The sequence below is a fragment of the Anguilla anguilla genome, chromosome 2 (assembly GCF_013347855.1).
Source record: "Anguilla anguilla isolate fAngAng1 chromosome 2, fAngAng1.pri, whole genome shotgun sequence".
Lineage (NCBI taxonomy): Eukaryota > Metazoa > Chordata > Actinopteri > Anguilliformes > Anguillidae > Anguilla > Anguilla anguilla.
Window position 1 is genome coordinate 31,350,961 of NC_049202.1, and position 25,094 is coordinate 31,376,054.

The 25,094-nt window shown below is 40.2% G+C and overlaps 1 protein-coding gene and 1 long non-coding RNA gene across 8 annotated transcripts in view; one reads left to right on the plus strand and one right to left on the minus strand.

The window, feature by feature from the left end:
• The window catches only part of nup133 (nucleoporin 133), a 28,418-nt gene extending 8,509 nt beyond the window's left edge, over positions 1 to 19,909 (minus strand). The window contains exons 1-18 of one of the 2 annotated variants that reach the window (XM_035399534.1): positions 19,781 to 19,909; positions 19,122 to 19,260; positions 18,411 to 18,526; positions 17,772 to 17,875; positions 17,301 to 17,405; positions 16,777 to 16,908; positions 15,588 to 15,758; positions 15,267 to 15,422; positions 13,456 to 13,526; positions 11,821 to 11,968; positions 11,056 to 11,206; positions 10,132 to 10,289; positions 8,291 to 8,385; positions 4,624 to 4,787; positions 2,564 to 2,658; positions 1,014 to 1,238; positions 636 to 758; positions 168 to 267 (exon numbers count right to left, since the gene is read on the minus strand). In XM_035399534.1, the coding sequence (XP_035255425.1) occupies positions 168 to 267; positions 636 to 758; positions 1,014 to 1,238; positions 2,564 to 2,658; positions 4,624 to 4,787; positions 8,291 to 8,385; positions 10,132 to 10,289; positions 11,056 to 11,206; positions 11,821 to 11,968; positions 13,456 to 13,526; positions 15,267 to 15,422; positions 15,588 to 15,758; positions 16,777 to 16,908; positions 17,301 to 17,405; positions 17,772 to 17,875; positions 18,411 to 18,526; positions 19,122 to 19,252 (2,245 nt within the window). In that variant the 5' untranslated portion in view covers positions 19,253 to 19,260; positions 19,781 to 19,909. Of the gene's footprint in view, positions 1 to 167; positions 268 to 635; positions 759 to 1,013; positions 1,239 to 2,563; positions 2,659 to 4,623; positions 4,788 to 8,290; positions 8,386 to 10,131; positions 10,290 to 11,055; positions 11,207 to 11,820; positions 11,969 to 13,455; positions 13,527 to 15,266; positions 15,423 to 15,587; positions 15,759 to 16,776; positions 16,909 to 17,300; positions 17,406 to 17,771; positions 17,876 to 18,410; positions 18,527 to 19,121; positions 19,381 to 19,780 lie in introns of those variants that run through there. The other variant, XM_035399525.1, reaches the window with a different exon arrangement.
• Positions 19,763 to 24,556, plus strand: LOC118217662. 6 transcript variants are annotated; one of them, XR_004763257.1, is made up of 8 exons: positions 19,770 to 19,899; positions 21,983 to 22,082; positions 22,635 to 22,771; positions 22,859 to 23,006; positions 23,182 to 23,282; positions 23,488 to 23,943; positions 24,107 to 24,155; positions 24,275 to 24,556. It is a non-coding gene; the product is annotated as an uncharacterized LOC118217662 (long non-coding RNA). The 6 variants fall into 6 exon arrangements; XR_004763261.1 differs by having other exon boundaries at positions 21,983 to 22,071; XR_004763260.1 differs by lacking the exon at positions 21,983 to 22,082 and having other exon boundaries at positions 19,763 to 19,899.
• The last annotated feature ends 538 nt before the right edge of the window (positions 24,557 to 25,094 follow it).

The window sequence follows — 25,094 nt, forward strand, 5'->3', positions numbered from 1 at the left end:
ATTCCCATCTGAATTCCATATCTGGAATTAAACTGAATCGGATTTTGCAATAAGTTGAGCACAGCACAGGAATTTGGGCTGACAGCACAGACAGAACGGACTGGCTGCGGTTGTGGGGGCGTCTGAGAAACAGACTGTGTGCTGTTCTTGTACGTAAAGTGACGTACCTGTCCAGGGAATGAATTCTGGCTCAGCTCTGCCGTCTTCTGGCGCTCTGTACAGACAGGCTTTAGTCTCCCTGTAATGGCAGGCCACCTGTAGCATGTCCTGAGGGGGAAACGGGTGCTCTCACTATCACAAAACCGGTAAAGGCACAGTTTCCCTGCATCCTTCTTACCTATGACATCTCTCTAATCACACAAGCTCACAGCGCTACAGTCTAGGATCATACAATGCACAGCAAAGCCGGGGAAGTAACTTGAAATGGTACCGCTACTGGTGTCCTCAGACTTGGTAGTTTTAATGCTTCAACGTTTCTGCCCAGGTCAACACTAACACCTCCAACATCGAGACTGCCCTTGAGAGAATCTGTAACCAAGACTGGGAAATCCCAGACTGATCACCTGAAATTGCACGTTCATAACCGTAACTGGCTAATGCTAGGCTGGGGTTCTATGGCATTCTGCCTCGCATACCTTGATAATGTTGTTGATGTTGACTACCACCTCCCCCCACTCCACGGAATCCACCGGGTGGTCCTTCAGGGTCCGCTCCTCCTCTTCAAGCAAGCACTCAAAGATGGTGGAAATCTGGGACACCTGGGAAACCAGCCCCATCAAGTTCAGGCAACAGTAAGACACCTTAACGGCCGCATCATGAAATTAAGACAAGAGGGCACTGTGTTTCCTTAGTGTTACATTAGAACAATGCACCCACATGCTTGTCATTTGGTTTTAAGCAGACAGTGGCAAAAGCATTACAGTACATATGTAACATTCAGAAGAAAAAGTTGACTAAAGATATGCAAGCATTTTGTAAAACTCTAAGGGGAGAAAATGACTGCATCTGGCAACCTCTCTGAAGAAAACGTCGGCAGGCGTGAGGCTGGTGGGTATATCGGTGCCACTCTTCCTCAAGGCGCCGAGGATGGCGCTGTTGACCAGCTCGGGCAGTTTGGTGTGGTGGTTCTTCAGCACAATAGCAGCGGAGAGCTTCTCGGCATGCTCGCAAAGCAGCAGCCGTGTCGCCATGGGAACCGAGCGCACCGTTACTACACGCAGGCGCTCCAGGAGGCCGACCTGGAGGGCGGAGGAGCGTTGTCAGTGCAGGGATACAATGCAATTTTGTCCCGAACGATATTGCATTAAAAGCTGTTAAAAGTTTGATTCCTTTCAAGTTTACATGCAATCTTAGACACACTAAATCAGCTACAGTAGAATCCTTTTTATTACTCTCTTTTATCAATGTATTACCCTCCGTGGTCAGTTTATGCTTTTAAAACTATTAATTTTGGCGAGGTCCTGAAAATGAATGGGAGTGAATTTGGAGCTGGACAACCAGGAGGAACAGTGATGCCATTTAAGGTCAGCAGGGACAGCTGATTTTGCTAGTATTCACACTATGCAAATACAATGGGGTAAGCTCCAAAAAATGACTCTTTATACCACAGTGAAATATCCCTTTAATTGCATAAAAGAATGAAACAGAGTGGTGACGATTGTGCCTGCCACTCAGGTGTCGGCTATTGGTGTGATTTTTAACCAAAACTGCCTACCTTCCTAAATTTTTGCAGTTTTGTGTCTTTATAGATCATTATGCAATGTAATTGGACACAATTCCATGAATATATCTGAAATATGTGCTAATGGATTATGAAAATATGAATATGAATATCTCTTTATAATAGAATAAATGGAAAATGGTTTGAGATATGGCAATTCCATGCAAATACCCGAATTATGCAATAATCCTTTAAGCATTTAAATTGATTCTACTGCATTATCATACACTGTTTCTGTCTTTCTGTGCAAACTGAGAAATAAAATCCTGAAAAGCCTTTAATGTTGTGGTAGGCTACAAGTAACACCCGTGAAAAAGTGGATGGTGCGGTAGGCTGGCATTTGTGTGGATTAAGTTAAAAGGTTAATTAATATTGTACCCTATGTTTTGAGAAACAAAAATGACACTAATTTCAAGGCATATTACAATTCCAAATACCACTATTCCTGTAGAATGACCCCCTTACAATGAGCAAATCCGTCGGTAAAGGCTATATCGCCCCAATTACGGCACTTACAATTTGTAACTTTTCAAAAAATATTTAAAATGTTCCAATTTTATTTATTTTTGTCACGCGTTTCATTTTTTATAGCCTACATCTTAATGCAGTGTGGTGTTCTCTTGAAGACCACAACTTTACATTCTAAACTTAGCTAAATATAGGGAGATGATGCATCAAGTAAAGCCAGATTGACCGCAGTCACGGTCACACAAAGTCACCACCTAAACCCAATTTGAGCCAGAAAAACCCTGTGTAGGTGCCACTTGGCTGAACACAAACCTCAAGAAAAGGCATCTGGTATATTAACCACAACTGCTCGCACCCAAAAAGCATTCTCCTTACCTGCTGCAGGAAGTCCATGAAAAAGCAGTGGGCTTTCATCTTGTCCTCCAGCTGGTGTAGGAGAATCAGGGATGTGAGGGAGAACCCACCACTCTCTACAACAAAATGATAAAAAAACAAATCAAAAGCCTGCAAACATCTGAACTTGGATTTCCTTGGTTTCTTCCTGAATATCTGCCCTCTGCACTTTATCGTGTTATCCCTTTGCTGCGAGTGCCCTTAGCGTGATGAAATTAACAGCAACACCTTGTTACAACAGGGTTTTTCCTGCACTGAAATGTCTTAGGCAGGCCGCCTGTGTTTTTTCCAGCCACCGATAGGATAAATCATGCAAGAGAAATAAAACCCATAAAACAATTTGAAATGGTCCATGAATTTATTGGCACAATTTTCTTGTGAATGATACTGCATTTCAGGTTTTTTAAGTTATGACTGCTTTCAAGTTCAAATGCAACCATAGACAAGCTAAATTAACCACAGTACAATAAAGAAAGAAACGATTTCACATCCGCAGGGTACCCTGTACCACTGTGGCAAGTTTCATAGGTCTCACCCATGTGGACAGGCCAAAACTAGGAACAGAGGAAAATCGCAAATGGAATTTCTAAAATGGAGGCAATCCAAGATGGCGGCAACAATAAGGTACAGATATATGTTCCAGATGAGGAAGTTGATCACTACAGCAAGTTTTAAATGTCTACAAGACAAGTTATTAGGGTGCACCACAGGTCCTAGAACCCTAACAAGATGGTTAGAGTTTCTTTAATTATTATTTTTATGTTTGTGTGTTTATACAGCAATAGTACAGCAATGAAATTTGGTAAGCCTACGTGTTATTAAGGTAAGGAAATTTACCAAGATTGATTCGTATATAGTTTAAAAGTTGACCACCACATTTGATCGTATTAACTTTTTTTGGGTGAACTTTCCCTGTAAGACAAGCCCTTTTCTCTATGCAACATATAAAAGGGATATATAATTTTTATATAAAATAAACAAACACATATGATGGTTTGATTGACAGGAAGAAGCCAGTTTCACACTCAATTGTAGGAAGATGAGCCACTAATTCCACTTGGTATACTTTTACATTCTTGGCCACATGTGTCAGTTCTAGGTCCAGCTTACATAACTATTCTATGAACTCAATTACCTTATGCATTTCAAAGGGCAATCTCCAAATTTCTGGAGGGCCTATTGCCCAGAGGTGGAGAGGGGGTCTAGTGTCAATAAGTGGAACTTGTTTTCAAAGAAATTTGGAGAGAGGACATTGGCCAAGTATTAATAGCTAGACTCTTTGAGTTAGACACCAAATACTTGAAATGATCTCCATTTTTCTATCTTCCCTTAGTTGTAATACAGAATCATAATTGTAGGCCCATTTCACTTCTGCAATGTGCTCTATCAGTTTTTAGAGGGTCGAGACTGTGTGCTCTAAGGTTACAGAAATAATGCTCTAAGATGTGTGATCTGAGCCAAATGCCACTTGTCTTCACTCTGCACAACTTGCAGTGCAGGCACGAACGTAGCCTGAACAACCAGGATTTGCGATCTAACATCTTGCCGACGGAAGCACTCCTTACCTGGGAAAGACAAATGTGCCTGCACTGGTGAAGTCAATCAACACTTCACTCAATGGTGCTATAAACCTATAAAACTGTACATGTTGTAATTTTAGTAGGTAGTGTATTCATTTGGGATCATTATAAAAACCAAATTTTATACCGTATTAATGCATACACAGTACTAACTGATATTGATCATTCAACCTTCCCCAAAACTAATCAGGAAACAAGCTTGTAAAAAGGGTGGAGTCAGTGACGACTCCACTGGAGTGGAGGGCCTTAGGCAGCCAGTCTAAAATGACATCAGCCAAACCCTGGTTTTCATTTCATAATGCCTGCTGCAATTGCTTTCTTGCAATTCAGAGTTCAACAAACACAAGAAACAGGTTGTTACCGTGTGGTGCCAAACAAAAACGCACAAATGGAAACCTTGTATATGACAATAAATTAAATTGTGAGATTGTACTTTAGATTTGGTGGAGTGGTCTCTCTCACCGTCCGGCACGGACTCAGCCCACCGCGGGTCAGAGGCGGGGTAGTCATCCACCAGGTCCAGGTCGATCTGCGTCACAGCCCTGTCCAGCTCAGTGTCCTTCTCTCCTTCAACATCAGGTGGAAAGAGCTCATCGGTCATGGCCTGGGCCCCCAAAAGATCTTTCCTAGGGGAAAGAGCAGGGAGTTCCAGTCAGGACCCTTTAACAGTCACAAAGAACAGCAGAGCAGAGTAGCTACTTGGGCCATGAAATGCTAGCTCATAGAATGCTGCATTTTTAGAGCTCAGGACATTGAAATATCTGTGTTTTACACTAATTCACTTGCATAGTGATAAAAATAACAATTTTTGCCGCAATATGCCAACTCAAAATAATAACACAATGAATGTATGTCATTCATTATTTTATAGTGACGCAATGAAGCACTGGGATGAAACAAGCTACAAATAATGTTTTGGCTTTCTGATTAAAAAAAAATCTTTGCCAGAGGCTAATATTAAACTCCGGGAGCAATTTCATTTTTAATTTAGTCACGCTGAGAAAGCTGGCTAGAGCGTAACCTCGTTTTACGCTTTTCATTCAAATTAAGCACTTTCTCTTTTAATCACGCAATGCTCATATACTCTGGACAAAAGTGTCTGCTATGAAGTAAATATATACATATATACAGTCAGCCACATGTAACTGACCAATTAAACATGGCTAACTACTGTGCATACAGTCACTCAATGATAAGAGTTACCCACAAATCACTTTTTTGGGGAAAAGAATGTCATTATGTAATCTATATATGTATATTGCACTGGTCCAGTTCATCTGTCATGTGCTGAATTTATTAACGTAATAATATGCTGCTATCTTAATACCATCCAAACAATTTGGTATAGAAAATTAAGTCTTGTTCTGCACAAACTAAATAAAAACTATTGACATTTATTGATTCCCTATACAGTGTTAGGCCATTTCAAATGCAATCACCATCTTGGGAATATTATCTTTAACAACATTAACATCAGTCTTAATTCTTCACAGTGCAAACATTTATATGGTTTTCACTACTCTGAAGAGAATGAATTTGGCTCATGGAGAGAAGGTCTGAATCTTAAGCAATTGGCCCAGTGGTGAGTACATGTTGCTTGAAGTACAGTAGACATATACAGGGCTGTAGCAGTTGTCCAAGATCTGTGCCGATACACCTTACTGGAGATCAGGCGAACGTTAGAATTTGGGCTGATCAATTCATTTCCTGTCTTTTGAGGCTTTCAGCAAAAGCAAACATTTCACTTAAAATATAATACTTGGTATTATTATGCATGTAACCTTTAAAAAAATCATCTTAAATCTAATAAAATCCTCCTTAAAAAAGTATTAGATTGTATGGTAGTGTATCAAATATAGATTATATGGCAGTTATCGTTGCACATACCTAAGCACATTGCGTATTTGAACCTGTTTTGCAGTTGTCCATGAAGATGAAATGCACTTTTGTATGTCGCTTTGGCGTCTGCCAAATAAATGTAATGTAATGTATAGCACCGTAAGTGTGAGAAATATCCCTCCCAAACATACTGTGCCTATGAGCCGACATTCAATACCATGTGGCACAAAGTAACCATTTAACACCCACCACATTACTTTCCACAACCAATCAATCACATGTACGATACTTTTAATTTCTCATTTAGGAAAGCATTTTACTTTCTTTGATGGAATGTAATGGAATTTCCCATTACTAAGAAAAACTGAATTCACATTTGTTAATTTTCTTCTTCACAAAGACATGTTTCTACAGTATGTTACACAAAACAATGTTAAACTCACAGTAACTTAAACCTATACATTCTAGAGACAAATACTTGAAGATGTCCAGATGTCCAACTTGGTAAAAACAGGGATACAGGGTAGCAATACGGTGGCAACAGTAGCAGTTTTATTCCTGGACAGAACTTAGCTCTTCTCATGATAACCATACAATTAGCTAAATGCATTAAGTAACCTAGGCGAAGACATCAAAAATATGAATTTACACCATATATGTTACGTTATTTACAGCTAACTAACTAGCTAGCAAAACAATCTGAAACCATAACATGTTAGCGAGTATGTAAATCCCATGCCTTTAGCTAGCTAAAATTGTAAAGTGAGACTCAAAGCTAACTATACCATTTATAGTGTTTACAGTGCTTAATTGATTTATAGCATAAAATCAATGAAACACATTTGGTAACACAATTTAAATACACAAAACTAATTGTGGAGGGGAATTTATTAGGTAGCTCTGACATTCATCATTAGTGCTAGCTGGCTACATCAAATTAGTTAAACAGTTAGCTAACTAGCTAGACATAAAAGTTGCTAGGAAGATCCTGCAAAAAAGGTAACGTTAGTCACTCCAGCTGTTCCTAGCTAACAGATAGCAAAGACAATGCCATACCTAACGTTAGACTAACAGAACTGGCTAGCTACATGACTGACTGGGATGGCTACTACTGTTGGTGTGCTTATCTGCTACCTGTGACCGAGACATAATGATTTCCTGTAATGTTTGTTTAGAATTTTAGGATGGAATTATTCAAACTTGGAGATTTTGTAAGTTTGCATTATGTCTCTCTATGTTAAGTCTACAGACAATTAAGCGTCCAAATTTCTAATTTTGAAGTCTCATTCAAATTTTATGAAGTCTACAGCCATGAAAAAATAAAAACCATGTATGTCTCAAAATGACCAATAGAATGCATGGTCTTGTGTCAGGATCCATTGCATTTAAACTGAGTTATGTTTGCACAAAAAAAGTCACAATTTTTATGCTAATGTTTTAGCAGGCATACACAACACAGTAACGGTGTTGCGTAACTATACCAAAATCAGTATTCGGTGAGCCCATGGCGATTGTAGTCCTCCTGTGAGATGGCATTGAGATTGGTTTTGAAACGGCAGATGGGTCACCGCCCATTGTAATCTTAAAACCTTGGACTATCTGCGTTTATAGAACGCAGTATATTTTTCCCCCCTTTTTATTCCGCATAAAAAAAGCAGAATCCTGCATTAATGTGACCACTTTGAACATGACAGCAAGGAAGATCATGGGCCTATTCTTGGCAAGGTTTAGTCTGTTCCTTTAAACCGAGCTGAATGGCCAGCTATACGGCAGACGAAAGACAACATGTCCATCGTTCAGGAAAAGGGCATCTTGCCAATCAGACAGACAGACAATGAGGATGAATGACAGAAAGCTTCAAAAAAAAAAAAAGGAAATAAAAATAATGGGGTGGGGTCCAATTCCCTGCAGTACTTTCCCGTTCACTTATTGCGGGAACATGAAAGACCAGAGTCTTTCGAATTCCAGAGTGGACACTTAAACCATTTTTAAATGACAGGGAACTGATTGGAGTCAGATGCCGACACCCTGGTGCTGAAAGTTTGCAGATGATTCACATGACACAAGCCTATGGCTATATATAGCTGGCATTCCATGTAGTGAGGAACGTGAGGGCAGCCGATGCAGAAGGCAGTGCAGACCCTTCACCAATCACACAAAATTGTTCATTCCGTCTTGACGATTAAACCTGCCAGCATTCGTAGGTTAGGGGCGGGTGAGTGCGATGCAAACAGCTCCTGACTCAAACCCAAGACACGAATGGTCGAGGGATATGTTGCCCCAGACTTACCTGCAAAACTGCAAAAAAGCTGCTTTCAAAAGTTTGGTTTTGTCGTCCTGAGCCACGGTATCCAGCCGTAACGAACTTTCCATAGCAGACGACCCCTTAAAATGACATAACAGAGAAACGATATACCAATTAAACTGGGAACATGTTATACCGTATCCTCCCTTGCAGGTGTCCCCCAAGTTTTTTAGGAGACCTGCAAAACAGATGAATGTCTACAAACAGGGAGAGATCCAGATGAACTTGGACAGCAAGGGAGTGGTTTGGTCCCCAAAAAGGGCATTAGCACCCTCATATGCAAGACAAGCTGGAACATGTACCAGTTGGACAATGTTCCAAGTGCAGTTCAGTTGTTGCAGGACTGAGATGAACTGTGCTCGCAGAACAAACACAGATTCCAGGAATGCTATTCAATGTTTTAACAGGGCTCAGTTCAGAGGGGGGGGGGGGGGTGTGAGGAGGTAGGACATCATCCCTAAATCTACTACTGTCAATCTCCGGTCACCCAGCGATTCTTCACATCCCTGATAAGACTCAGATTGTCAGGATACCTCTTCCCTCTCCAGCTCACTTGTACAAGGGGGTGTTCGATGCATGGATTTCTAAACAACTCGCAAGACATGCAGTGCAGTCAATGTATGTGTCAAATAAGGGCATCAGAACTAATCTCAGACCTGGGTCAAATACGTATTTGTTGTGGATTCAAATAATTTTCTATGCTTTACTGATCTTGACCGGTGTACTGGAACCAATGAAATACTCTCAAAAAGTGCAAACCCCACCTTCTGGTCATATTAGCAGGCTCAATTACACCAGGCAAGATCAATAGAGCACAGAAAAGTATTTGAATCCAAAACAAATACGTATTTGACCCAAGTCTGGCTAATCAACATTTAGAGGTCTTAAGGGTGAAATCTGAAGAAAAACAAAGAGGAAGTCTAGTGTAGTATATATAAAAAGAAAAATGTTAAACCAGCCACTTCTGCACATTTACAGGGGCTGCAGCTGTGAAGTAGATTTAGACTTTCCTAATATAGATGACTTAACTTGTGCATAGTTGCAGTATGATATTACAAGAACACTCACTGACTGCTGGAATTTCTGAGAACAAATACAAAGCCCCCTTGTGGTAGAAGCACATTTCTGCATCTAACACCAGAACCACGATGCATGGACAGGGGTTTAAAACTGATTCCCAAGGGGGCCGCAGTGCCTGCCGGTTTTTGCGTTTTCCTTTCAATCAGCTGCTAATAAGACCTTGAGAACAAGGTGTGTGGAGTCCTTAAGCAATCAATGGCTTAAATGAAACACTTGTGCCGAGAACACCCCAAAAATCAGTAGACACTATGGCCCTCCGGGACTGGAGTTTGACACCTGTGTGCAAGGAGATGGGAAAGTGAGAACAGATTTCGATTGCAAATCAGGGTACCAGTGGTTTTGGCATAAACATTAGACTAACAATATCAAGGATAACTAATTGTTTTCCAGGACATTTAGGAAATTAAAATTTTTCATGACTTTTCCTCCAGGAATCAAATTGGAATCTTTCAGCTTCAACAGGAGCAGACAGAATATTTATTGTTAAGCATATGGACCAGACCGTCTAGATCAGGGGTGTCAAACGTCCTAGAGCGCCATGGTGACTGAATGTTTCTGTGGTTTCCTGTCAATCAGCAGTCCATTTAGGCCTTGGAAACAAAGTTTGTGGAATCTTTTGCAAGCCAGAGACTTCATTAAATTTAAGCACATAAGTACAGAAAATCTTAAAAATGCAGCAGACATTGTGGCTTTCCGGGACTGGAGCATGACACCCCTGCTCAAGAGGATCTGTATTTGGGCCCCACCTCCGGCACAGCTCCGGCCAGGGACGAGCAGATCGAGTCCTCCATGGTCTCAGGAAGCACAGAGGCGCTCTCCCGGGCAACCACTGCCACCAGGCCACTGCTCTTCAAAAAGAAAACTGGCAGGTCCGCATAGCAGCCGGCACCAAGGAGATGATCCCCTGCACGAAGATACAACATACAGTTAACTGCCACAATGAAGGAAACACCACAGATAATATCCCATTGTAAAGTTTTCAAGGGACTATTCTTGATAAAAACGGTGTGTTGATGGCTCAACATCGATTAAATGTTTGTCATCAATTCAGAGTTGCCTTAAATCTTGAACCAGCGGACATCATAAGATATAAGATAAGACAGATATACTTTTATTGAACCCCGTGGGGTAATTTGTCCTCTGCATTTTGACCCATCCTAGTTACTTAGGAGCAGTGGGCAGCCACAGTGCAGCGCCCAGGGACCAACTCCAGTTCTGAGGCCAGTGCCTTGGTCAAGGGCAACTGCAGGAGCACACCTAACATGCATGTCTTTGAGTGTGAGAGGAAACCGGAGTACCCGGAGTAAACCCACGCGAACACGGGGAGAACATGCAAACTCCGCACAGAAAGGCCCCAAGCTGAGATTCGAACCCACGACCTTCTTGCTGTGAAGCGACACTGCTAACCAACTGTGCCACCGTGAATATGGGATCGAGCACAACAAAAAGAGCATGTGCACACCCTACTAAACATATACAGCAAAATAATCGACTATAACATCAAATAAAATGTTAAACCTCACATTAAATCAAAAGCCATGGACATGACACTTACGCTCACATACTGAATGCCCGATAGTTCTGGGAAAGCATGAAACATGCCAGAACAAGTAAAAGGGGATCTCTCAACATCTGAAGGGCTGGAAACCAAACGGGGCTGTGGCACTGACCGTGGGAGCTGAGAGGGATCTTCTCCTCGGGCAGGCTGCTCCTGCCGGTGCCTGTGGAGCAGGCATACAGCAGGTCCTCGCTGTGCAGGTACGCCGCTGAGCCAGGGGAGGGAGGCAGCACCAGCCGCACGGTTTGCAGGTCGTCCTCCGTCTACGCCGAGAAGGCACAGGGTGAGCATGATGGCCGTACCAAGCAGCTCCTCAGAACGTCATCAAACCACATGCCATTTGCACCCCATTCAATTACAGAGGCTCAGAGGCTGCTTTTTCCCCTCTTCGTCTGCTTCTCAATTACTGGTGGACAGCAGCATGAGCCATTCAAGTTGAATGACAACCGTTCGGTTTCAAATAGCAAAGTTATCATTTCAGCTTTCACTGGCATTGTGGACTACATCTTTACAAGACTCGAAAAGCAATGATCAGAAACATTTGAAGATTAACAACTTGGCAAATGTTTAGAGGGAGAGTCATTACAGCTCCTCTCCTTCCTTTTCTGTTGAGTAAATGAAAAGCACCCTTCCAATGAGCATTCTCTCAATTCATTTTACACTTTTTCCCCTCATGCAAATTGTGCTCCATGCTTGCTCAGAAGAGCCCCAAAGAAACCAAATCATGGTTAGTTATTAACATTAGTGTGAGTGTCAAAATAAGGTAAACCAGGATAGAGAGAAAACGAATGTCGCAAAAACAAAAAAACGCAGAAACCTGTAAAGAGGTTGGTATAAAGAGGCCTTATAATCTACTGGTTGCCTGGTTTACGGTTACCTGAAAGGGTGGCTTGTGATTTGTGACCTCCACAGAGACCTCGTCTGAGATGTTGGGGCCATTATCCAGCAGGGTGACCAGGCAGAAGTAGGCCAGGCAGGGGGTGTCAGATGGGTGCCAGGCTGCTGCCAGGACCACCAGCCCATCCCTTCAATGACACACACAGTACAGTATAGTCCCTGCATATTACATCCAGGCTAGGGTTTCATTTAGCAGGAGGAAGTGCATCCCCTGGCAGACATAGTTGTTTAAAGTTAGTTATTTGTTAAAAGCTCATGTATCATCTTATCACATATTTTATAGCCTACATATAAATGCACTGTGGTAGTCTCTTGAGGACCAGAACTTTACATTCAAAATGTAGCTAAATATAGGGAGACAGCGCGTCAAATGGATGGTGGCAGCAAAACTGGGCTGACCTCAGTCACCACTTAAGCCCTATTTTGAGTCTGATTTTTGAAGCTAGTATGCATCACTCCTTTCTACATATACTGTAGTAATAGCAGAGGTTGAATAACTGCACAGTTTGTCTATAAGTGGAAACATGAATTTTCCATCACAAAACTCAAAGACAATCTAGCCCCTTCATCTTTATTTACCACAGAGAAAATATAAAATGATAGCCCCGTGAACAACAACAAACTCTTAGCGATTATATTAAGTCTACATCGGTAAGAACTATTTGACTCACTATAATGATGTCAGTTAACGGTATGCTACAAACAAATCATCAAGCCACAAAAATAGTCAAGTGCCCAGGTCCTTGAGAGGCAGCTGTCTGCACAGGAGACGAGGTATGCATTATAGAATATTTTGCAGGACATCTGGCAAAAAAATGAGAAATAGTGCCAGACCTGGCTAACAACATCCCAAGACCAGCAAGTAGAACCAGCAGCAGGCATAAACACTCAATGCAGTTGTTTAGGGGATACAACCATCCTCGGGCAGCACAATTCCAAGTGTAAGAAAATTATTTGAAATACGTTTTAAATGTACGGTACTCTTATTTACGTGTCTGGGGCAATCGGTTCCCTTGTTCGCGAGCCCCCCATAACCCCCCCATCAGCGATTGCTACCAACACCACCCCCTTCACTGGTTCGTGATCGGTTTCGACGACATTCTTGTTTAGGGCCACCAAAATCTGCACAGACCAAGAACTAAGAAGCAAATTCTGAACAGATGCAGATCGCATCCCTATAAGCCCAAAGGCAAGAAACAGAAAATCATAAAAAACAATCTAACACCATAAAAATTCCTAATCGGGATTAATGCAAAAGGTGGAATTGCTAGGTAGTGGGGAAAGGAGAAGAACCAACATGAAGTCTTCAGAGGTCTTCAGTACGCACTGAAAGACTAAAAAAGCCAATAATTCTGCTTTTCCTACCAGAGTGGGGAAGTGTGTTCCACCACTGGGGGCCAGTAGAGGCAGCCATTGTCACCGGGAGAAACAACCACAACAAAATGGGTAAAGGGGAAAACAAACTGCAGTCAATCTATACCCTTCAATCAGGACAACAAGCAAGGGGAGAACTATTTATAATACAAATATGATGTTAATATAACGGCTGATGGGCTCCACTTCATTTTCCTTCTGGGAAGAAGACCGGTTTTATTTGAAGAAAAGAGCTACTCACTGCCCAAGCTGCATGTCCAGGTATGTGATATTCACTCCCTCCTTTATCTCTTCATAGTTGCTGTCAGAGCCCTGGAGAGTAGAGATAAAGCAGAGGGTATGTCCGTCAAATTCCATTTTTTAATTACGCTGTGTGATCACAGTTAATTACGGCAGAATTCTTTTAAGCTCCACATTCAAGTTGAATATTGTCTGTTTTACTGTATTAAATGTTAAGCGGCTGCATTAAGCGGCTACAGTTAGATAGAGCAATAACTTAGCACAGGCCCAACAGACTGAAGTAACCTCAGTTAAATAGAACCAACATTTTACTGCAGGATACGGGAATGAATTGCTGAGCCCATACACTGGTAGCCATGAAGGGTAACAAAAACAATTTGTTACCCTTCATGGCTTTTTTCAAACTGCTCTTATTTCAGATGTATTCAATAATTCAATAATCACAACAAGTCCACTACATTGAACAGAGTTTTATGCTCTGAAAAACCAGCACTCTAGAAGAAACAAAAAGCATAAGCAGTGATTTAAAATTGTCAAGCATTTCATATCATACGCAGAACAAATTTGTACTATTTTGAAATTTGTAAAACAAAGCTTGGATTTTGAAATTCACTTTTGTGTTTGTCATCATTTAAATGCTGCTGCAATTTCATTGTATTTAGTTCAATATAAAGGGTGAAAACATAAATAAACCTCCTCAGGAAGGTCTGTTATTGTAACAAGTTACATTCATAATTTACTATGTGCAGTTTTCGAAGGGAAAAGTCTAAGTTCTCGGCCTTGAAGAAAATCAAAAATTTTTAATTCATGGTTGAAAATGAACTATTTGTTTTAAATATACTAAAATATCAGAGCATTCCATTGCGTTGCACACCACATATTAGCAGTTTAGGTTGCTTTCGATTTTGGAGGGGTGATTGTGCTACTAATCATAAATATCAATATGCTTATCACTGTTTCCCCAAAGTGCCACGATTTAGACAGTGAGCTCCTGCAAAATGACAAAGTGGCTTATCAAGAAATATGCACCTTTTCTTAGATGTACCACAAATAGCTGAGCAATGTTTTTTTTCTCATTTATCCTTCATTCTACCAGAACCAGTCCCACTTAACATATTAACTGCTATTGAAAGGGTGTCCTGGTCAAGAGGTAACAAAATTATAAGCATAAACACAGGAAACAGCGGGTAAAAAAATGCACTTTGTTGTTAGAAACATGGACATACCTTTTATTTTGAAGCAAATATTTGAATTCTGTCAATGTAACAGGAATATCAATCTTTACTTGTTTTCGCAGTATGTTCCAACTTCCAAGACCAGGGTGCATTTAAAAACCATCTCTTCAAATTCATAAAAAGGGCATCTACTTCAAAAGCATAACAGAACTGGAATTTAGATTATAAGTACTTAACAGTGACTGCTGCTGGTCATGCAGACAGTACTGGTGATTGGGAGAAGTGACCACAAAAATAACTAAAGGCAGAAAAAAGAAATCAGTGAAGGGAAAAACAAATTTCCAACATTGCAATCTAAATAGTGCCCTTGAATCATTACTCAATCAAGGGGGAACATCACCGTCTTCCTTGCTGTTTCCCACAATTTGGAATGGCCAACAGACAAGCACCATTCCTCCAATTTCCACTGGAGAAGTCAGGACTTGCATCAGAAAATATGCTAAGACTTCAAGAAACAGAGCTATAGCTGAGTACATCAGCGGTACCCCACCTGAGATTTGAACCTGAAACCTCTGAGCTTCAGTCCCAGGTCATCAGACACACACTTTTCACCAGGGAGGTTAATGTCCAGCCTTACCCAAATGGCATCGGAGATACTGTCCCTGAGGCTCCTGCTTGTGTCCCAGCTGAAGACCTGGTGCTCGGAGCCCTCCTCCACATCCCACTTGTTCAGGCTGCAGCTGGTTAGGGTGTAGAGGCAACCCGCCTGCCTCACCCACAGCATGCTGTGCAGCTGAGGATGGCAAAATACTTCAGGCGGCAGGTTCATTGGGGGAGGGAACACAGAATACCATAATCCTGACAGCAAGGCCTGACAAGCATAAGGAAGGAGAACGTATGCACAATACACACCCAGGAGCCCCCCTTCCCATCACAGAGTGACTGGACGGACACTTACAGTGACGTCGGTGGGCGGGGCCAGAATGCCAAAGAGGCTGGAGACGCGGCGGCCAATCCCAGACAGCATGCCCTGTCCCAGCTGCAGTGGCCTCTGCTGGAGCCTTCCGGAAATGTCCATTCCCAGACGGAGCAGCTGGTTCTTGTAGGAGGAGAGGACAAAGCTGTTCCCCTATTTAAAAAAAAAAAAAAAGAAAACACAGCATCATCAAAAGGCAAATACAGTATGTGCTGAACACTGCAAACTCCTCTTTGCAAGTCTGTCATTCATGAAAAAGCTTTACGGAAACAGGTAATGAATAACGGCTAGGGAACTAAACCGGAACACTGCAGATTAAAATTCAACACAGGGCACAGCTAATGTCCCAGTTAACCTGCTGTAGACGGCAGAAAATGGCAAGCAGGAAAAATCATCCAAACATCATGTCTGCACAATGCATAATGCTCCCAAAAATATTTATTACAGAAACTTGAAAACAGAGACAACATTTTGATCCCACAGGGATCTTAGTAAGGTAAAATAAATACTGGCATCTCACCTGTAAACGTTAACTTATCAGAATATATATTAATCTATTTGTGTATCGACTGCATGGTATGCACTTGTACACGCACAGTCGCAAAACCTTGCGTTTATATTTGTTGTCATGTGTTGTCGCACCGATACATACAGGTGAAACATAATTATTTGTTTTACCTGACAAAGATCCTTACGGGACCAAAACGACCTACTCATGTTTCAGCATTTTATATTTTTGGTTTGTTTTAACTGACTTGATCCATCAGCTGAACAAAGATTTTTGAATAAAAAATAATGCAATATTTAATACTGAAAAAATAATAAACTCCTGCTATGTGCCAAGATATGTGCCTTCATGCTATGTGAAAGTTGTGTAAGTCGCTCTGGATAAGAGCGTCTGCTAAATGCCTTTAATGTAATGTAATGTAATGTAAGATCTTCTGTAAGACAGAGAGGTGGGGGGGGCTTGAGATTCACCCTCACTGGGTGAATTTGCAGGGCCTTGAAAGTGCCGTCAGTGCTGTAAGTAATGCTCAGGATGACCGGACATGCTTTCCCTGGTGGTGGTTAGACAGTGCCCCAAAGGTGATGCCTTAGAACTTGTTAAGAGATAACAAAGTAAAGGCTCCCCAAACTTTATAACTCCAGAGTGGTCCTCCAGCTAGGTTACCTTCACAGCAGTGAGGAAGTTGCACAGGTTCTCTCCCAGGTCTGCCACAGTCTCCGTGAAGGTGCCTTCATGGGCCAGACTTGGCCAGTACCGTACTGTTCCCTCAGGAGACACCGCCATTACTGAGATAGACTGTGGAGGAATAAAACCCTAGATCTCAGCCATGCATGGATCCCCAGCTTGGTACAAAGTACAAAGGAAATCCAGTTTTGAAATGTCAAGTATGGCACTGATGGATCCTCTGGTTAAAAGAAGCATTCCGTGGCAATACGGGTTGTGGTAGGAGTTTGGTGGGGGACATTTTCATGCCTCATGCTAGTATGAGAGAAACTGGCTGTCTTAGCAAATAAAATCATACCAATATTGTAGGCAATAATTTTGTAAAAAAATATCAGAATATAATATTTCAGTCTACGGTAGGTTTAAGTCTAAATTTTCTGTGTTAAATCAATATTTATCTGACTTACATAGCCTCATAGTTAAATGAACACTGCTAATTTTTTAGAACTGAACTCAGAACACACCTGAACGGGAGCAGTTTCCAATGGGCTCAGAGATGATAAGGCAATCAGATCTGCTGAGTAGGTAAACTCACTGGAGGGCAACTGGAGGTCTTTACAGACAGACAGCTGAAACAGAAATAAAATACTGGTCAAGAATTACATTTTATTTCCAATAAACTATTCACTCTATAATTTTTAATGCATAAACACTAATTAAAGGCTGGTATTTCATTAAAAGCAAAAGGGCAAAAGATCTGGTTATTTTACTGGTTAAATAATGTTACATTGCATTTAAATACATTTGACTCATACTTATTCATTTGAATCTGAGAGTTGAGCATGCAATCTTAATTATTTTCAAAGTGTATGAGAAAAACATAAGTGCTAACATTCTATTAGGGAACTACACCCCTCAGTCTTATCATTTCTCTTCCAACTAAATTGATATCATTGAAAAGCAAAAACAGCATATGCTAGCATAAGATACTATACCTTGGCCACAGCAGTCTGGCCAATCTTCCATACAATCAAACTCTCACCACACACCATCCATGCCCATCCAGTCTCTTCTACCTTCACTGATATCTGATCATCAGCTTGATAGAAAATGAAAAAAGACATCTCAGTGAGAGTTACGGAAAGCATCCATTATCCGATCCAGAGTTATTTACGACACTACAGTACTTAACATGTTACAAACTATTGAAGGACATAATGAAATGATTTGTCAAAAAAAAAACTGTTTAGAATTCATCCTTTCCACGATCAATTTAGTACAAGAAGAATACATATGTATAAATACAGATATAGTAGAGTGCTAATAGCAACATACTGTTCATGCACTGTATCATACATCACCTCAAACAGAACAAAAATATATCATTCACTTTAGTATGTTCTCATAAAATGTGCTGTTTATCTTTGTGTTGTGCTGAGTATTACTCCCTTTTCAAGTATGATGTGAGTAACTTCATCAGGGTGGCAACAGAACACAGAAGCTTGAAGATGACACCAAAAGTATCATATCACATTACATTGAGTAAATAAGGTACATTTTTCTAGCATTGCCATTTAACCAAAACTTTTCCTATTTAAGGAAGATATGCCCATTGATATAAAATAATTGCCTACCGTCTGCCATTGTCAAAGCTTCCATAACTTTGACGGGCAGCGAGGACCCAAAGGTTTGTACATCATAGTTAACAGCCTCTGTTGCAGTCTGGCTCTGCACTCTCGTGGGAGTCGCCCTGACAAGTAGGAAAAACATGAGTAAATTAAACACCCAAACTATCTCAACAGTGAATAGACTGATATTAACTGAAATGTTGCCTTCAATACATATTAGCCTATTTACTACCATAGCTGCCATAATCTATATTACTGCAATGGCTGAAACAGTTTTGGCATGGGATTAATCCAAAATGCTGAAATTTCATATCCTAAATAATTTTACATGGGTACAGTTACACCAAAGTGTCAGATTTTTGAGACGGTTTTGAGTGTCCACACGGAAAAGGCAATCATGAAAATCATTTCAGAGGTATACGGAGACCTGTTCTGTCATACAAAAGTGTCCATTTTGAGGCAGTCTGATTTTTAGGAGAAAGACAACTAAAATAGGCTTAGTGTACAGGACAGGATATACAGGATGTGGAGGCACTTCTTAAAACAGATAGTATTCCTCGTTGTGAAATGTTTTTACTGTATTATGTCCTTTTACTAAAGTAGGCCATGTCACATCAAGTTTAATTTAAAGGTGGGCCGGCAAAAGAGCATGGAACTGCGAATCGTCCGACAGCAGTGCAATAGATTAGTGTACACACATTTCAGCAGTTTACTCACCGCGCTGCCAAAGAAGTCCTACGAACTGGAGAAAACAGAAGTCCCGTTGGTGTGGAGACAAGACTCTTTCTACCAGCTGTCCTTGTGGCTTGTCTACGGGCCGAGCCAGCGGTGGCACGAGGGGAGAACATTATGATTACTGGAAAAAGGTTAAATTAATTTAGTACAGTTCATTTAGGGTTCTCGATACTTAAGAAGGCAGTACGCTCCAAGTTTAGAGGTTCCAAGGCGCGCACATTGATAGGTGAGGGCGCATAGTATAAACGTCACCACGCATAAACCAATTAACTTCATTGGTTTAAACTTGTATAAACGCACGGCGCGACCATAGGAACTGGGGAGGGTCAGGCGGTGAAGGGGACTCCCTGTTGTTCAGTTTTAGCAGAAATAGGCTATCAATCTGAATAATCTGAACAATTAGCACGTGCTAAATTACATTATCTGTAATTCCGATTGAACCCGGTTTACCCAATAATGGTTTGCAGCTCAGAGCAAACGAGATTACATGCAACGAGCTAGCTAGCTAGCTAACTATTTTTTGAGAAAGTTGCTAGCTAACTTGATGTTGGATGTAATTTGCGACCTGGTTAGCATATCTATAACTGGTTAAATCGTTTTCTGAAAATAATAAAAGTACTAGAAAGCGGGGGCGATAATACCTGCATGAGAGGGGCCTGAGGAGGGAGGTCTGAGGTGCTGCAGTTGGACCCTTTTGGCCCCGTGACCGTCTCAGCCCGTAATTTGAGTATGCACGTTCATGAGTTTTCCACGATGGAGGGTGAGTTACGTTAGTTTTGTACAAATAATGTAGGTTACTAATTTTAATTTGCACTATCCTGTCATCCTAACATTAGAATGTCATAGAATGTTCCCCCATATCATGTGCCATGAAAATATTTAATGGAATTTTACTGGCTAGCTAACGTTTGCTAACTGTTAACAAGCTAAATTTACGTTAACATAACCCTAAAGGTCTTTACACAGCAGACTCGTTTTTTCCTGCGATTAATTCGCACGTTAATAATATTTTTCGAATCTGTATCCATTCAATGCAAGCTTTCACATCAGCGAAGGAATTTCGCTGAGCAGTGTGAAGCTAGCGACAGTAAGGACTTTCGCGCGGGTCTGAAAATTTTAAAATAAAAGTCCAACTATTACGTTCAGCAAAATGAAATGAATTAAGGAAAAATCGGACTGCAGTTGTTTTAAAATATGAACTATTAGTTTTCTATTTGTACAATATTAAAACAACGTCGATTTTAACCACAGGCATTGTAAAACTATTCACAACACTGATATTAATTACAAACAAATATGTCTTACTTTTTTCTATTTTTTTCCCTACATTTTTAACAATGACAATGCAAAATTTTAAATGGAGAATTAAAGATAAAATACACCCATTACTTTTAATTATTATTGCAATATCCAATACAACATTACATCAGTACATGAGTTTAACTGAATGGTAACAGAAGAATTTGAGTAATTTAAAATGCATTACTTCAACATTCTGTGCTACCTTGTAACATCAATTATGCAACTTAAAACAAATGAATATGAAAATGTGGCTGCATATTGCACTAGTATGGGAAGGAGAATAGGACAGTATTAACACTTGTTTGTAAAGATGAAAACATTACACACACAATATCATGGCTGGGGTATAGGCATGCAGTACATAGGCGAATTTCATTCAATTAAATCTCAATTGCTTTCTGATAGCATAACACATATAATGCGCTGCTGCCTCCCCTGGACATGTTGTCTCAATGATATGGGGTGTTTTGAAAACCTTGGACCCTCCACTCTTCAGATATGGTGTCAGTTATATCAAATAAGTGTCATAGAAAATGTGGCTGGGGTTTGAACATGCAGTACATAGGCAAATTTAATTCAATTAAGTCCCAATTGCTTTCTGATAGCATATGATATATCATGCTCTGCTGCCTCCCCTGGACATGTTGTCTCAATGATATGGGGGTGTTTTGAAAACCTTGGACCCTCCACTCTTCAGATATGGTGTCACATATCAAATAAGCATCATAGAAAATGTGGCTGGGGTTTGAACATGCAGTATATAGGCGAATTTCATTCAATTAAGTTCCAATTGCTTTCTGATACTATAACAGATATGCTCTGCTGCCTCCCCTGGACATGTTGTCTCAATGATATGGGGATGTTTTGAAAACCTTGGACCTATCATGTTCTATCATGTTTATTTCATATCTTTGTCATCATATCAGTTTAGTGAAGGGCTGTATGCAGTAAATGTCCATTGTTAATTCAAGTCTTAACAGATAACTTTTGGTCTGACTCTGGAATGTGGGTCCAAATCTATTTAGAGTTGAATTTGCACTGGACATTTTATTGTGTACTAACAAACCCATGCCATATAGCGTACTGGCTAATTGTTATAGGATAAACTATCATCTAGAGTTGTTAGAACACCTCAGTGGTAACATGACCTATTAATTATGACAAATATTCTGGAATCAGTTTTATATTCTCCTAAAAAAGCAAGATCATGGTATTTCATATTTAGACTTACTGCACTTCCAAGAATCAACATGGCAGAAATATAAAAAAGGCTTTATAAAAATACACTGCCTTTTTAATTGGCATTATAATTATAACGAAGGAGTATTTTTACATGTCAAAACGTCGCTAGTTTAGAAAATAAACTTTGAGATACGCGTTTCTGCTTTCGCGCAGGCAAACTTTTATTTTGAACGATTTCCGACATTTTTTCCGAGGTTTCGCTTCCGACATGTACACATCTGACCAATCAAAATGCATGCTGTTGACGTCACATTCAAAAAATTCAACATGGCGGATCGTTTGATTGTCTTTTTTCACAGAACTCCGTTTTGTATGATAAAAGGGAAAAGAACTATAAAGACAATGATTTCAAAGACAACGTGTGGAGAGGAATACCAACTGAGCTTCGGTATGATGATGGTGTGTGTATATCAAGCTTCAACAATCTTCGTAAAATGTCTTTGTTTAAACTTCCAACTATGCTAATGTAATATTAGCCCATATGAATCTAACCTGCACAGTTACAACGTTAACTAATGTCACTTTTTCAAAGTCATGTCAGTTTATTTGCTGTCACAAAACGACGAGCAGGCCTAGGCTGTATGTTTATTGATTATGGATTATGCATTATCTGCACCTCGCCCCAATTCGGTAGACTGCTGGACATTTTACCCAGCAGATACCGAGTCTGGGCTAACCTGCACCCATCGGGGGGTAACAAAGCAGGAATATCAGGTTAATCAGATATCTTTAAAAAGTGCTACAAAATATCTTCTGAAATTAAATTATATAACCCTAACGTCACCAGATCAACAAATTAAAAGTGAATCGCACCTTATCGTTAGCTGGTCAATTTACAATCGGCGAGTGAGTGTATGAGTGTATTATGTGTGTGTGAGAGTGAGTCAAGTAAAATCACAGTGTGATCGGACATTAACGTTAATCTTTGCTCTTTGGGTTAACGTTTTATAGATTTATCCTGGATGCCTTCATCTTTTCAAATACTGAAGAGAAGCGGTGGCTATATTTCTGGAATTGTGAACTCTGAAGAAGAACTGGGAACCCTGCTGGAAAACCACAAAAGAGCCACACACTTCCTTCAACAAGTGGTATGTATGAAATGACATTTTCTGGAATTTTTTCTTTTCAATTTGTTTAGGTTAATGTGTGTAAATGGCCCTTTCTTATGATCCTAGGTCTGACAACTTGAAAGACTCTAGCAAACTGTGACCGCTTTGGCAAATGGAGGACTACTCAGAAGATATCCCCCTTTGTGTTACAAAGAGAGTCATTCTGTCCAATCAACATGGCAAAGCACCTTGTAGAAGACCTTCTACAGCTAAGGTACATTGGCAAACAATATAATAGATATAGTAAGGCTAATGAATAATGACCTTTTGAATATAAATACGTATATCTGATCAGAGACTCGAATCTGCAGGTTTATGATTAGATTTTAAATATTTTGCAAATCTAAGTTTGTGCGGCTGCACCAATCATTGATTATCTTGCCTAGCAGGAGCATTCTCTGGAACATGTATATACCAAAAAGAGGTTCCATGTCCAGAAAGGGAAGACGTTGTTCTGTCCAGCAGAACTGTTTATTCGGCATGTGAAGAGGTGAGTTTTTAGCTTTATTTTTAAAGCCTGATTCCGTATGTGATTTCCGCAAAACTGAAAAGATGAGGCCCTACTTGTGTATTACAGGCTTATCTTTCTACTGTGAATTATTGGAGTACAAGGCGTAATGTTTCCAGTGCACTGTAAGAGTAAGCATGGTAAGGTGTGGATGTTTTGCAAAACTTCTGTTTTGAAATTGTTTTAGGTATGACACATTTAGTGTCAAAGGAGATGCCTCCAGAGCCAGAAAAGAAGATGCCATGAAGAGGCTAAAGCAAGAATTGGCCCAAACAAACCCACCAACCTCAACATTTATCCATGTCAAAATTCCACTAGTGGAAGCTCACCAAAACCACACCATTAACTCAGGACGTTGCTATTCAAGACAGCGCATCAAATCTGCAAAACTTGCATTCAGAGAGGAACTGAAAAAGTTAACTGGTGATTCATATTTATGTGAAGACCTGGAGACTTTTGAAAGATCAACTGAAGTACTGATGAATCTAAGAAAATCCTTTGTAACAGTGCAGGAGAGAAAATGGCCTCGTGCTAAATAAACAACATGAAATAGTTATGTTCAGAAATGATCGTGAAGTTCTTCGGGCTCTGCCACTTAGTAAACTAAGGGCGAAACAAACCAAAAAACGGAATTGGAACCCGGGTATGTTGTAATTTTTCTGCTTGCAATATTTGTTAAAGTGCAAAACATGATTAGCCTATTGTAGAGCTGTATTGAAATTAATACATGGTAGGCAAAACCAGGGAAGAAAATATCTAGCATAGAATTGTGTTGTGACCCAGATGTTTCCTCTCTTGTCTTGCAGCCCAAGGATGTGAATCTGATTCTCTCCAAAATGTGCCGAAATCTGTCAGGTAGAACATATATAAGAATGTGAATTCACCTTTATGTATGCAGATATTCCACCTGCCTTTTTGCCTTTGTGTTTTTTTTATTCAGTTAATGGGTTGTATTTTTGTTTTGTCTCTCACAGATGGGTGAAATGCTGCAGCAGTATGAGAGAGAGACATGCACATGCTTACATACACACACACACACACACACACACACAGTGAATTCTTCATACAGGCAGGGTGTGAAATATGGGGGGTCTTGAGGGGGGGGGGATCAGACAAACTACACTGAATAATACACGCATTCAATATGAAATAGGTTATTTGTGCAGATGTATGTCATATATGAATGGTTTTGTGCAGATGTATGTCATATATGAACGTATACATAATATTCTATTAAATTATTCCTATAATTTGTATATTTGGTCTCGCATCTGTGTACATGGAAATAATTATTGTGTGTCTTGTAAGCCCGTATGGGCTGAGCATCTTGATGTAAGATAGGGCCCTCAGTTACTTTTAATGACATGTTTTGACAAACACTAATATATCCAAATTATGAGACCCAAGGAGTTGCAACATGCATGCTTTTCCATGCTAAGGACCCTTTTGGTGTGGAACCCTATGCTATGTCCACCTGAGAAGAGGTATCCTACCCCTGGCAATAGAAGTAGGTAAATGAGGAAGGTAGAGTGTATTTGGTCTGTGACCTGGGAGATAATGAAAGTAAATTGCACTTAGTTTTATTGTAGGCTACTTTATATGATAACTTGCGTGCACCTTTGTAAGAATGCAGAACAAAAATCCTGAATTATTTTGGTTTGATGTAAATGAGAATTTGGACTGAGTGGCAAAGTATGGGCTAGTTTTATTTCTAAAGCTTGGAAAATTAGGCAAACTAGACTGAATAATACATGCATACAATATGAGATCAGTTTATTTGATGCATGTCAAGTA